Genomic DNA, 12,658 nt, shown 5'->3' on the forward strand with positions numbered 1-12,658 from the left:
GCTCGGCCTGAAGAGAAGGCCTGAGATCCTGACATCAACAGAGACAGTGGAAGAGCCAGAACAGCTCCCCACGCCCAACGCTCGGCTCCCCCAGTGACAGGTGAGCCATGGGGAATGCAGATGGCTTGCGTATCCCAGCTGCTGAGGCTAACTCCATCCCACTCACCATCTACCCCTTGACAACCTCCCAAGACAGCTGACACAGGAAATGAAGCCAGTGGGGACCTGTCCATGGTGTTTTTATTAATACCACATCATTTGCAGTTTGACAGGAACCGGGTTGATCTCCCGGGGCACTACTGTAATTTATGCTGCACACACACACACGCACACGCACACACACACAGAGCTTCATTAGTAGTTTGTTTCCGGTTTTCTGTCTACATGTTCTCTTTTAAAAAAACAAATTGCCTGGCACAACGATCTGTTCAACGTATCTCACAACAGCAGTAACAGAACAGACATAAGAGCTGGGCCGACCGTTTCCAGTGCAGAAGAGGTCCTGGGGAAGGGGTGGAAAGAAGTCAGGGCAGGACAATCAGTGCAGTTTCCACTGGGGAAAGCAGAGAACGTGGTTTGTTGCGGTGATGCTGAGAAAAGACCAGGGCAGGAGCAAAGAGGCTTTGAATTCCCTGCACTCATCCCCACAAGCTTTGCTTGGGAGGAAGAAAAGGTGGCCCAGCTTCTCAGGCCTGGGGGCACAGTCCCTGTAATAGACTACATGCATCTAGGCTTTGAGGCAGCTGGGCTCAGTTCAAAAGCAGAGTTGTATTTTTTGTGTGCACGCCACCTCGCAGGGCTCAGAATCCCCATCTCCATGAGCAGATGCTGTGCTAAAATGAACCCTGGGCTGCTCCAGGGCAGCCAAAGCCTCCCTTCTCCCTGCCACACTAAACCGACCTGAGGGAGAGGAGAATCCCCCTCGCCCCCTCATGCTGAACAGCTCGTTCATCCACTGGGCATTTTCCTTCTACTCCTGCTAGCAGTGCCTCCCCTGGAAAAAGCAATAGGGGTGGGCTGTTGGTCTAGGTCTCTTGCACCGGGGCGCAGCAGACTGGTTAAAGACTGACTCCTTCTGACCAGAGGAAACTCAAAGCTACCTTCCAATAAAGTTCAGCGAGTTAAGAGTGTACAAAAAATACAAATTGTGAAATACGCAGCTCTAAGACCATTCTGCACACTAGAGTGTTCAGTACCATTTCTGCACCCAGCTGGGGTTCAAATGGACCTTTGCTCCCTGCCAGCAGAATGGCACGCGGGCAAGGCAGCATGGGGCACTGTCTCAGTAGTTCAGCTCTCAGTGGTCACCCGCCCTCCGGGGGCTGAGATAGGGGTTATGGCAGCAGAGGAGTCACATGCAGAGTTCGGCAGGGGGTGAGGGGGTTGCGGGATGTTGTTTTTTCCTCTACACAAGTTTACAGCAGTGTACAGCAGATACAGACATTTTCATCTCATAGTAAGAAATAAAAGGTACAACCTGGGAGAGGGGTGGGGAGCACGTTGCAGGAACTGGAGAGGAAAGGGATGAACCAGACTAAAGCACAGAACTGATGTCACGTAGGGGTACAAACCCCCCTTTCGATCAGCAAGGTTGAGGGGGCAGTTTCCTGGACTTCCCACCCCACCCCTTTCAGTACAAGTCCCTGACCCCCAAGGAGCCAGCTGGGAGAGTATTTTGGGAGCAGGGAATGCAGAGCGCCACTCTGTGGAAGTGCGGGAAGCCAATGAGAGGGAAAGAGGGATGTCTCCCTGCAGCGATTCCCCTTGGCAGGTGGGAAAGCGTTTGGCCACCCTGCCCTCATTGGAGGCTGGGAACTGAAGAGGAGCCAGTGTTCAGAGCAGCATTGGGTTCCCTGTGATCGGGGACAAGACCCTTACAATCGTTTGGCTGTGCTGAGGCCTCCCCTAATGGCTTTGACGCCAGGTCTCCTTTAGTCTGGTGCATGTTCTGAGCCCAATTCTAGGCTTAGAAAAGCAAATGCCAAATAATAACAAGAAACGCTTGGAATGCAGGCTCAAGCTGACTCAGCATGTTCCTTCATAGGTACAAGTAACAATGGTTATAACTATCGCATGGAGTTTAGTAATGGCTGGATCCTTGGGCTGCCCACCCACCCAGCTTATTCTGGCTTTTTCTTCACCATTCCTGGAAGTTTTGCTTGGATCCTACAGGAAAAGAAGTGGGGAGAGGGTGAGTTTGAAGGGCCAAGAGGTCAGCTGGATGCTCATTAACTTATGACAGGCTAGTGATTGGATCATGCAAGATGTTTATGAGGCTACAGGCTACTGGTCCGGAGGCTTTGGCTCAGGCAGCAGACACCCATGCTTTGAGGTAGTGGGTTCTCTCTCTGCAGACATGCCTGGGTTGTCACTGCACTAGATTTACTGAGGACCATCCCTGTGGCTCTCTCCTTTCTGTTCAGCACCTGTTCTGAAGAGCATCTCATGCCCCAAACGCTCTTGGCTCGAGGGCTTGTGAAGGAATTTAGCCCTCATGGAAGCTGTGGGAGAATCAGACTAGACTGTAAGCTTTTGGGGCTGGAACAGTCGCATGTATGTACACAACGACGAGCGCAGTGGGGCCCTACGCTGGGAGCTACCGGAATGCAACTAAGGGAGGGATTTGCAAAGTGTCTAACTCCCCCTACAAGTCAATAGCAATCAGGCATTTAAAGGAGAGGTGGCCAGACTATGGTTTGTGAGCCATATGGGGCTCTTTTACAGTTCAAGTGTGGTTCCTGAAGCCCACCATGCCCCCCCTTCTCCACCTAACAGACTGGTGGGGTGGGGAGCTCAGGGCTTCTGCCCTCTGGTGTGGTTCTGAGCTTCAGCCCTGCGAGGTGGGCCTGCTGGGGCCCCAAGCCTTGGCAGGTGCCTTCCACGGGGCAGAAGTCTCACGCCCCACCACCTGCTGCAGGGCTGAAGCCCCAAGCCCCGGCAGGTGCTCTTGAGGTTATGAAGATTATCAGAGGGTCAGTAAGTTTGGCCACCCCGATCTAGAGTGTCAGATGGAAACAGGCCCAGTAGCTGTAACCGCCATGCCAAACACCAACACGCCCAGCAGAGATGCTTCTCTTCTGCAGTAGGAAGCAGGGCTCACCAGCAGTGTTCCTTCAATTTTGTTATGTCCACGTGTGGAGTGAATTTTGTTATGTGCACCAATATGGAGGTGATGTGTGACAAATCACCTCCATATTGGTACACATAACGAAATTCATGTGATGGGAGTGGGGCCAAGGGATTTGGAGTGTGGGAGGGGGCTCAGCACCAGGGCAGAGGGTTGGGGTGTGGGAGGCGGGGTGGACTCTGGGGTGGGGCCAGGGATGAGGGGTTTGGGATGCAGGCTGCCCCAGGGCTGCAGTGGGGAGAGAGGACTCCCCCCCAGCCCTCTTTCATGGCAGCAGATCGGGGCCAAGGGAGAAGCGCCTCTCCCCAACTGCAGAAGCTACAGCTGGGCTGGGCCAAGAGAGGGGCTCCTCTCACCAGTGGCTCTGGTGGGCCTGAGGTGGGCCAGGGGCTCCTCTCTCCGAGCCACAGCAAGTCCGGGACAGGTCTGTGCTGGGGCCAGCAGGAGGGGTGCCTCTCCCCGCCACGGTAGGTCTGCACTACTTGCCTCCAAGGAAGCCTTACTAGCCAAGAGCAGTTTGAAGAGACAATGAACTTGCATGGTCCATATGAAGTCAGCAGATCATGTGCACTCCAACCCCTACTTAGCAATGCCTCTCAGTCAAGGATCATTCACAACAGCTACATCCAGTTCAGATGGGGCCAGTACTGCTGCACCTAGAAGCCCCACTATGCTAGCAGCTTACAGACAGAAGGTCCAATCCTCAGGAAAGGATGAGTCCTCTGCCTGGGACTCCTCTCAGATGACAGGGAAGGTGCTATTTTGATAGTGGGGTTTTTAGAGAAGTGCGAAGTGGACTCACTTTGCAATAATCGACTTAGTCTGGTCCCGGGCGATTCCAACGTAGTGATCGATCTGCGTCTAAGGAAGAACCAATGGGTTAGGACAGCTGGAAGGGGTAGTAGTAGACAGACAGCAGTAGTGCTTCCCTTCATAGTTCTCTGAATGGCTGCCTCAGTTTACCTTTTAAGGCCAGATGGGGCCATTACAATCAACCTGACCTCTGTAACATAGCTACCAACTTAGCATAACAAACTTTAGCTAGGACCATGGAGACTCCTGATATGTCTGCATTTCTCTTCTAACAGAGCTACTGCCTTAAATTCACATGCATCACATGGAATTCTGACAAAGTCCATTGCAGGGTATTTTTACAGTGTTTGGAGGAGGATCCAGTGCCTCAGGCATCTGCTAGCTAAACAAGCTGCTAAACGATGCGTGTGGCTGGAGATTGTGATGACTCACCTTATATTTCTCATAGACAACTGGAATACCGAAAATCAGCAATTCTCCTGCAAGAGACAGACAGGTCACTGGGAAGACAATAGCTCTTTATACTCTGGCTGCCCATGGAAACATACTGCCTTGTGTAAGGTGCAGCACTGTTGGTTCCAGAGAATTACTGCAATGCAGTCAGCATCAGAACAGGGTTCTATCTATGGTATTTATATGCCCTTTTTACTCCAGCCCCTCACCATCTCTAATCGATCTATCCTCCCAGCACCCCTGAGGCAAGGTAGTGCTGTTTATCCCCATTTTACAAATGGGTAAAAGACACAGAGACCAAGTGACTTGCCCAAGGTCACACAGGATATCTGTGCCAGAGCAGGGAATTGAACCTGGTTCTCCTAGGTTCCAACCCAGTGTGCCAACCACTTGGCCATCCTTTTGGCTCCTTAATACCCATTAGTTAATGTTGAGGGGTGCTCAGCAACCCCATAGCAGAGTAGAACCCTGGTCTCCTAACTGCGAGTCCCTGCCCCTAAGAGAAGTAAGGGATTAAACAGAGGTTCATTGGTTAGGGATGGACAAACTAGAAGCTGATGCAATGGCTCCCAATGCCTAGTCTTTGAGGTCCATGTTAGACCCAGAAAATGCCCCCAGTGCACAGAGGACCATTGCCTTCTTGAACTGTGGCCGCTCTCTTACCAAGAATGAGGAGGGTGATCCCATTGAACACAGCCCCGACGTACGTCATCAGCCACATGACAACTGCCAGCTGTGAAGAGAACAGTGGAGTTCCGTTAACGGGACACAGCCATGCTGCTCAGCAGCGCTGACCTGCCTCCATGCAGGCTAGATCGGTGCCACGTTAAAGCACCAGTTGCTGTATGCTGATCTGGGCACCCTGGCATCGAGTTTTGTTTTATTAGAAAGGTCACAGCAACACTTGGATTCTAAACTCTTTGGGGCAGGGAATGTTTGTTGTGTGTGTACAGCACCTAGCACAAAGCCTGGCCCATGACTGGGGCTCCTTGGCGCTGTAATACAAATTCCTAATATTATTTCACCAACTATCTTCCTCAGGCAATGACCTGTCCCACTGATCTCTGGTTCATCTGTTTGCGGCGCTATTTTCCCACTTCAGATCTGTCCAGAATTTAGCTTGGGCTACAGAGCTCTAAGGAAAGTACCCTCTCTAAGGAAGATTCCCAAAGGCAGGTATCATCAGAGCCAGGCTTCCCTCCTGAAGAGTCACTGCCCAACAATACCCTCTGCCACTAGGGAATCCCCCCCCCCCCACTAACCTTCAGGGAATCCACCAGGTCCTCTACCAGGAAGAGGCGGATGATGAGTTTGAGAGCTCGGTTGACGTGCACCATTGCATCATTCACGTAGTTATGGAAGGCCTCTGAAGAGAGCGTGATATCTAGGTCCAGGTAGGCTCTGGAAGAACAAGAGAATTGCACCCAATGAGAGACGTCAGCCCTGTGCTATCAGTATGACTCTCCCCCCGCCCTCAGTGCCAAATCATGCGCAGAGGTAGAGGAGTGTGCTATTGCTTATGGGCTAATGAATCCTTTAGCTCAGGCAGTACAGCCTCATCCTTTTAGATTCAGAGATCTCAAGTTTAAACCTCACAGATGATATGTCCAGGGCATTGTTACTCAGAGAGGACTAACAAGGTAAGAAGCCCCAATGGACTAGCTCCTTCCAATGCCTTCCATGAGGAGCAGAGAACAACACTGAGCAGGGCCCACAGCCAGGAGGAAAGGGAAAATTCTTTGGGATTTGACCCTGGAAGTTCAAACCCGGTACATTTGCTACGAGAACCAGATAGGGTGAAAGAAAGGGCAGTGGTGGGGAACTGGGACAGCACCATCCTGAGTGATAACTGAGGGAAGGAGAGGTCTTCAAACACATTTACACTTGCTTTGGAAGCGCCTGCCACATTTGAAGTGCCATCAGCAGGATTAGTGTGGAAGAACATCCCAGTACGGTGAATCTCCAGAATTGTGTGGCTCCAATCCAGTTAGTTCTTCCCTGGAGGATGTGGACATTCGCATTGTTTATGCACAGACTCCTTCACTGTGGCCTTGACATGAATATTGATGTTGAGAGGTATTTGTGAGAGAGGAGATCACAAATTGTCCACTCTGGGGCAAGGGCAGTCATGTAATGTTTGTACAGCACCTAGAAGAAGGGGGCCCAGCCTGGCCGGAGCGTCTAAGTACCACAATGATATAAAATGGATAATATGGACACCACCACTGTTTGGGTTCTAAAGCCACAGGTTCCACCAATTACTTTGGGAATCTTCTCTGCTGCAACCACTGGCAAAGTAAGGGCTTGTCTACATGGGGAACTACTCCTGATTAGCTACCTGCATGGATGCTCTGATTCTGGAATAAAAGCACTTTACTCCAAATTATCTTAATCCACTTCCAAAATTCCAAATTAACTGTTCCTAATCTGCTTCAAATTCACATCCGATTTTATTTCAGATTAATTTTCAGGATTAGATAAACCCTAAGCCATTTGCCTGATTATGGTAGCCACAAGAGACTGCAAGTCAGGATTGTGACCCCACTATAAATACACATTACAAGGCAGTCCCTGTCCCAACAAGTTTACGTTTAAGTAGTTTTGTTGCCCCCATTAAAGCTTGCTGTGTGTATAACAATCAGGATGCTGCTAGAAGCCCTTACTCCAGCAGGGGGCACAGATAGCTAGTATCACAAAGTCACTCCATTATGTGCAATGGTTCCGGTGGGGTGGGATGGTACCTAGCTCATGAACTGCAGAGCAGTCGCTCTCCTGGCACAGGATACAGATTAACCAGAAGAACAGAAGGGAACATGATATTGTGTGACCTATCTTGCTCCTATTTCCACTATACCAGTGCTACGACATGCTAAAGAGCTCAGGGCAAGTCATTCCAGTTAGCTATGTAACTGGAAGGGCAATCCAACGGCCACACCTCTAAGAACAAAAGATTGGCTCACTTGAATGGATGTCCCTCTTCAGACTTCTGTACGGCCTGGATGACAGACTTGTAGACTCTAAAGCTGATGGTGACTGACAGCAGCGCCAGGATGAGGTAAGAAACCACGCTGATGACGCTGAAGGCGGCCAGAGACAGCAGCATAATCAGTGACGTGCCAAAGACAAAGCCTGTCTTCTTCACATCCCGCCAGAAGATTAGATCGTGCACTGCCAAGGAAAGGGACAAAACAAGGGGACGTTATGGAGGCAGGGGTAACAGAGCAGTGGAGAGTGCTGGACTGTGGGGGATCCAGCACAGGCCCTTGTTAAGTAATCCTCACTCTGATGTAGCTTTACTGGCCTATTGCATAGGTTCCCTTGCACTATACACTATGGACAACAGGGCCAGAGGCCCAATCATAGTCATTAAGGTTACATATCTGCAAATGCATTCAACAGGTGTATGCTTCTTTAAGAAAGCCAAGAAGGAAAATCCTTTCAACTAGTGTTTTTTTAGCACCAGGTAACCAGTCTCAATACAACATATCTCACAGAACACAGGGGATGGGCTCAAAGCCAGACAAGTGGAATTCTCTTAGCTTTCAAATACTCAGCCCCACTGGAGAGAAGCAAGCATGAGCCTTGCTTCACACCCAGGAAGTGGCAATGTTAAGCAGTTTGTGTGAAGTCACTCTGCAATATTAGCAGCACAGCTGGGAACCTCCCATCCTCTGCTCCTGCTAGGCAGCGTTACCCTGTCAGAGAAGTGGGACTGTCCAGAATAAGCTGTCATGAGACGCAGTCTGAGCAGGAAAATGCCTGCTTGTCAGTCACAGTGACGGATTAAAATCAAGTCTTTAAAAACAGCATGTAAGTTTGCATGGAGAGCATTTCCTTTATCACTGAAGATTTGTGTCTGAGTAAGGGCCGCTCCCTTCCATCACATCCATTTCTTCAAAGCCTGAATGTGCCAAGAAGTCAGCCCTGTGCCTCAAAGGCCCTGGAATGGTTGGGATATTGCAACACAGCATTCTGATTTTGCTGGAGGGTTAAAGAGCAAGGCCATGCAGAGATGCACCAAGAAATATGATGGAGGGGGTCACCCGAATGGAGGAAGGCTAGCAGTCAAGGACACTGACTGTAAAATGAGAGGAGCTTGTTTAGTGCTGAGCAAGTCTTAGCAAAAGCGACACACAGAGCAGAACTGAGTGAGCCGAGCTCCAGAGACTGGAAACACAGCTGCAGTAGCTTCAAAATGTCCATTAGCTAGGATGAAGTCATCACAGTCCACCTACTACACTAACTCCCTCCCTCCCCCCGGTCTCATTTTCAGTGCAATCCATTGTATGTTTACCCCAGGGGGACTGAAGACGAGTAACACTGGTCTTTCCCCAAAGCTCACACACCAGGTTAAATCACACCTAGGCAGCCTTCTCATAGTACCCAGCCACCACACGCTGGTGTTGGAAGCATCAGCCCCTACCCATCACCAAATCCACAGCGGGGTCTGCGGTGCGTACACAGCGCCCACTGCTGTGGTATCGAAGTACTGATAACATGGGTGACATGTTCCACTTACAATGCAACAGCATCATCTGCAACTATCTTTGGACTAACTTCTGCACCACAAATTGCTCTCTAAAGCTCTACTTTACAAATAAGCTCACTTCTTTAACAGCTGCTTAGAACTGCAATTAGGGAACCTGGTCCAAGCCCAGGGTTTAATCTCAGTTCAGAATAAGGCAGATCCCTTTATGTATTCCCTAGATTCGAAGGGCTTTGTTTTTCCAACCCTCGTAAATAATGTCACCAGACAGGAGAGGCACGATTTGGGTGTTAATTGCTTTGCCTGCAGTATCCTGCTTCCACTAGAAGAGGGAGCCATTGTCATTAATGGCAGCCTGAGGACTGAAAAAACACTAAGCTGAAGAAGGATTTGCAGCAGTCCCCAACTGGTTTTCCCCTGCTGTTTATTCTACTAGAGACAGGCTGCTGGGAGGTGTGTGTGTGTGGGGTGTGGAAGGGGGGAGTAGTGTAGAAGAAAATTGGACAGCCAGTCAACCAGCACCACTCCCAGTAATACTGGCCCTAATCCATGCTCCCAGCTCAAACTCTGCAAGAAAGTGATTCAAGTCTACTCCAGGCAGAACAAAAAGAAAAGGAGGAATTTCCAGGGTTTACCCCATGTTTTTCATTGCTGCTTTAAGAGAAGTTTAAGGGTTTGGTGAAGCCTCAACTTTGAGGGGGAAGGTTTTTTGTTTTGTTTAAATATCCAGAGCTGAACCCCGCTAGTGCGGCAGCTTATTTAAAAACAGACCTAGCAGTGTAGTGTGTGGGGCAGTGTGGTTAAAAAACAAAACAAAACAAAAAACCTCCAAACTCTCCCTTCTTGCCATCTTGAGATTGAAACCGAGCAGACAGCTAGCCGTCTGGTTGTTTTGGAAAAGGATAAAGGGTGTCCATTTTCTCAAGTTCCTCTCCCAGGCAGTTTCTGCACCAGCAGCTTGGCATAATTGGTTTTCAGTAACTGTCAGAGCAGCCAGAAGGGAAGCGTGGTAGGAGAGGAAGTGAGAACAATCTAAGATCTCTAGGTTTGAATTATAATGCTGCTGAAGGCAGATTACAGGCTGCGGCAGATTTAGTAATTTTATTTTTACGTTGTGCAAGCATTAAGGAAAAAGAGCCAGGGCTGATGGATGAATTACGATGAACATGGGAAGTGCAATAACTCAGATCAGAGGTTAAGGAAACATTCCAGAATCTCTAACAGACTTTGGCTCCATCTGATTGCGCTATCTTTGCTTGCCTATTTACAATCCCCAGCCTCCTGCTGGTCTGAGGATCATAGGCTGGAATCAGCTGCACCTTCATGTGTATACAGTATTCTACCTTGAATTCTTGTAGCCAAGCAAAATATGAATGCGATGGGTTGGAAGGGAGGAGGCATATTAGGAGCCTGAATTCCTTTAGCATGCAGCAAGGACGCTATATCCACTATGAGCACAGGGCAGGTTGTGAAGGCAGATGCTTCAATCCCCTTTGGTTCAAAACAAAGCCCTTTCCACTCGGATTAAGCTCCTACACTGCACAGGAACCAAAAGAGGTTAATGGAGTCTGCTTCGTTCTTTAAAATTCGTCCCCAGCCAGATCCAGAGCCCTCAGAAGAGGACAGAGGAGGCATTTACAAAGCAGCACAAGGCTGTTACTGTGAAAGACAGGAGAGGCGCTCTCTGAGCTACGAAGGAGCCTGGCAACTGGCCAAAGATAAATTTATAAAAAACTCTTTTCAAATGGGTCGCTCTCTCCTGACCTGCAGAAAAATAGTTTATCCATAAAGGGATGCCTGACTGTCAATCTCACATGTAACAATGCAGAAGGGAATCACTTCTGCCAGCCAAATTGCTGGAGAGAGCGAAAGCCAAGAACCACAGTTTGTCTGCACTGTATTAGACCAAACTAGAACAAAGGAGAACAAAGCCAGCCTCCCATGGAACGGGCAGGAAGAAATACACCGAGGGGGTGTAACTGCCTTGGTCACATTCTCATCACAGAGAATTTTGGTTGGCGATTCCTAGGCCATCTCTGTTATGCCGGAATTAGAATCCAAGCATCTCTCAAACATACATGTGTTTTTAGCCCAGTATCCAAGGATAAAGCTCTCCGCACAACAGCCATACAAGGTACCTGGATCTCTTATGTCAACAAAACTGCATCATACCTCACTTCTGTGAAGGCTGGCTGCACTTGATGAAAGCAATGCCTATGGGCGAAGTGTGGACTAGTATTCACACAACAGCATCTTTTTGTTTCCTGCCCACACCTCAGGTGAGTATGTTTGTCAAACTAAACTCAACTTCCACTTGGCTTTCCTCTGTTACTTAAGCTTTCCTCACTTCCCTAGAAAACTGTGGGATTCCTGACCTTACATTTGTGAACATAAGATAAATGACGAGATGGAAATCACTCAGGTCATTTAAAACCCCACAGAAATGTATTCTTGCATGAACATTCCTACACTGGCAGTCTTATCTCCAGTTCCTATGAAAATATACCCCTCTGTGGGCTGAATAGAAGATTTAAGAGATTCACAGGAACCGGATATGGAAGGGTCTCATCTCCCTGGCAGTGCAGGATGCAGATTTGCTCATTACAATGTATTGTCTAATGCCCAGGACAAGCAATGTGTCTTCCACTGCTTCCCTTGAAACCTATTTCTCTCCGTTAGCCTCCCAAATAACTGAACTGTCCTTGGTGTTTACACCCTTTCCCAACTCATACTGTCCCCTCCCAGGACTGCTTCCATTGAATCTCAAGGAAGGACATATGGTAGCTTAACATTTTTGAAAACATGACCCTAAAGGAAGATTACACATCCTGGGCCCTACCTCCAGTCGACTCAACCACGCTCTCGGCTTGCCAGTATTTAATTGTTCCTTGCATTCAGCCAGCATCTGAACACCAAAACAGGGACTGGTCACACTGATGCTCCAAAGACAGAAGCAATTTCATTCAGTGCAGTTCAACAACTGTTCAGAACAGACTCTGGCCCCTCACATTAATGGGAATGTTACTTGTGTCACCAGTGCCATTCCATTCACTTGAATGGACACTAACTGAACCCACCTATAATCTGTGCATAAATTTCTTCCCAATACCCCTGTTATTTTATGTCCATACACTAGATAGTGGGCTTTGAAAACCAGACTGAAATTTATCTTCCCAGCATAACCACACTGGAACTGTGAACAGAGTTTCTATTCAGGCCTCTTTCCAATACATACTTCCCTGCCAAGCCAAGCCTTTATCTTCTGTAAAGAAATTTTCACAATAATCTCTTATAAAATAATCGGTGCTTGTGTTTGCAGACATTTCGAAAACGAACCACATGATGCAAAAGCCTCAGGGGCTTCACGTTATTAAAAGAACTGTTTGTGGCCCTGAGTATTTGCTATTCTAGTGGGCCATCTGATTTGTGTGTAATATGGATTAACACAGAAATACTAGTGGAATGGACATTGGTGGGTCTTTTATTCCCAACCTCCTATGCCCCAAATTATTCCCCAAGCAGAGTTCTGACCTCAAGACTCCAGGCAATCCACTTGGGACATTGTTATTGGTGATTTTACATGGAAGGCATTCAGAAAATACAGAAATGGGTAGCAGTAGATTCAGATTATAGAGCCAGAAGGGAACACCGGGATCTAGTCTGATCTTTTGTATAACGCAGGCCCACAAGACTGCCCTGAATTAATTCCCCTTTGCTCTGATTCAAACCTTTCAGAAAAACATCCAGTGTGGATTTAAAAATCCACCATAGCCCTTGGT

At 48.5% G+C, this 12,658-nt stretch overlaps 1 protein-coding gene across 2 annotated transcripts in view; it reads right to left on the bottom strand.

Moving 5' to 3' along the window:
- Positions 1–222: 222 nt before the first annotated feature.
- RTN3 (reticulon 3) overlaps positions 223–12,658 on the bottom strand; it is a gene marked incomplete at its 5' end in the record, with an annotated part of 40,019 nt that continues 27,583 nt past the window's right edge. For both annotated transcript variants that reach the window (XM_084633211.1, XM_084633212.1), the window contains 6 exons: positions 223–2,166; positions 3,930–3,988; positions 4,373–4,419; positions 5,057–5,126; positions 5,656–5,794; positions 7,354–7,561. In XM_084633211.1, the coding sequence (XP_084489337.1) occupies positions 2,121–2,166; positions 3,930–3,988; positions 4,373–4,419; positions 5,057–5,126; positions 5,656–5,794; positions 7,354–7,561 (569 nt within the window). In that variant the 3' untranslated portion in view covers positions 223–2,120. The remainder of the gene's footprint in view (positions 2,167–3,929; positions 3,989–4,372; positions 4,420–5,056; positions 5,127–5,655; positions 5,795–7,353; positions 7,562–12,658) is intronic.

The sequence above is a fragment of the Lepidochelys olivacea genome (assembly GCF_965140295.1).
Source record: "Lepidochelys olivacea isolate rLepOli2 genome assembly, chromosome: 7".
Taxonomy (NCBI): Eukaryota; Metazoa; Chordata; order Testudines; family Cheloniidae; genus Lepidochelys; species Lepidochelys olivacea.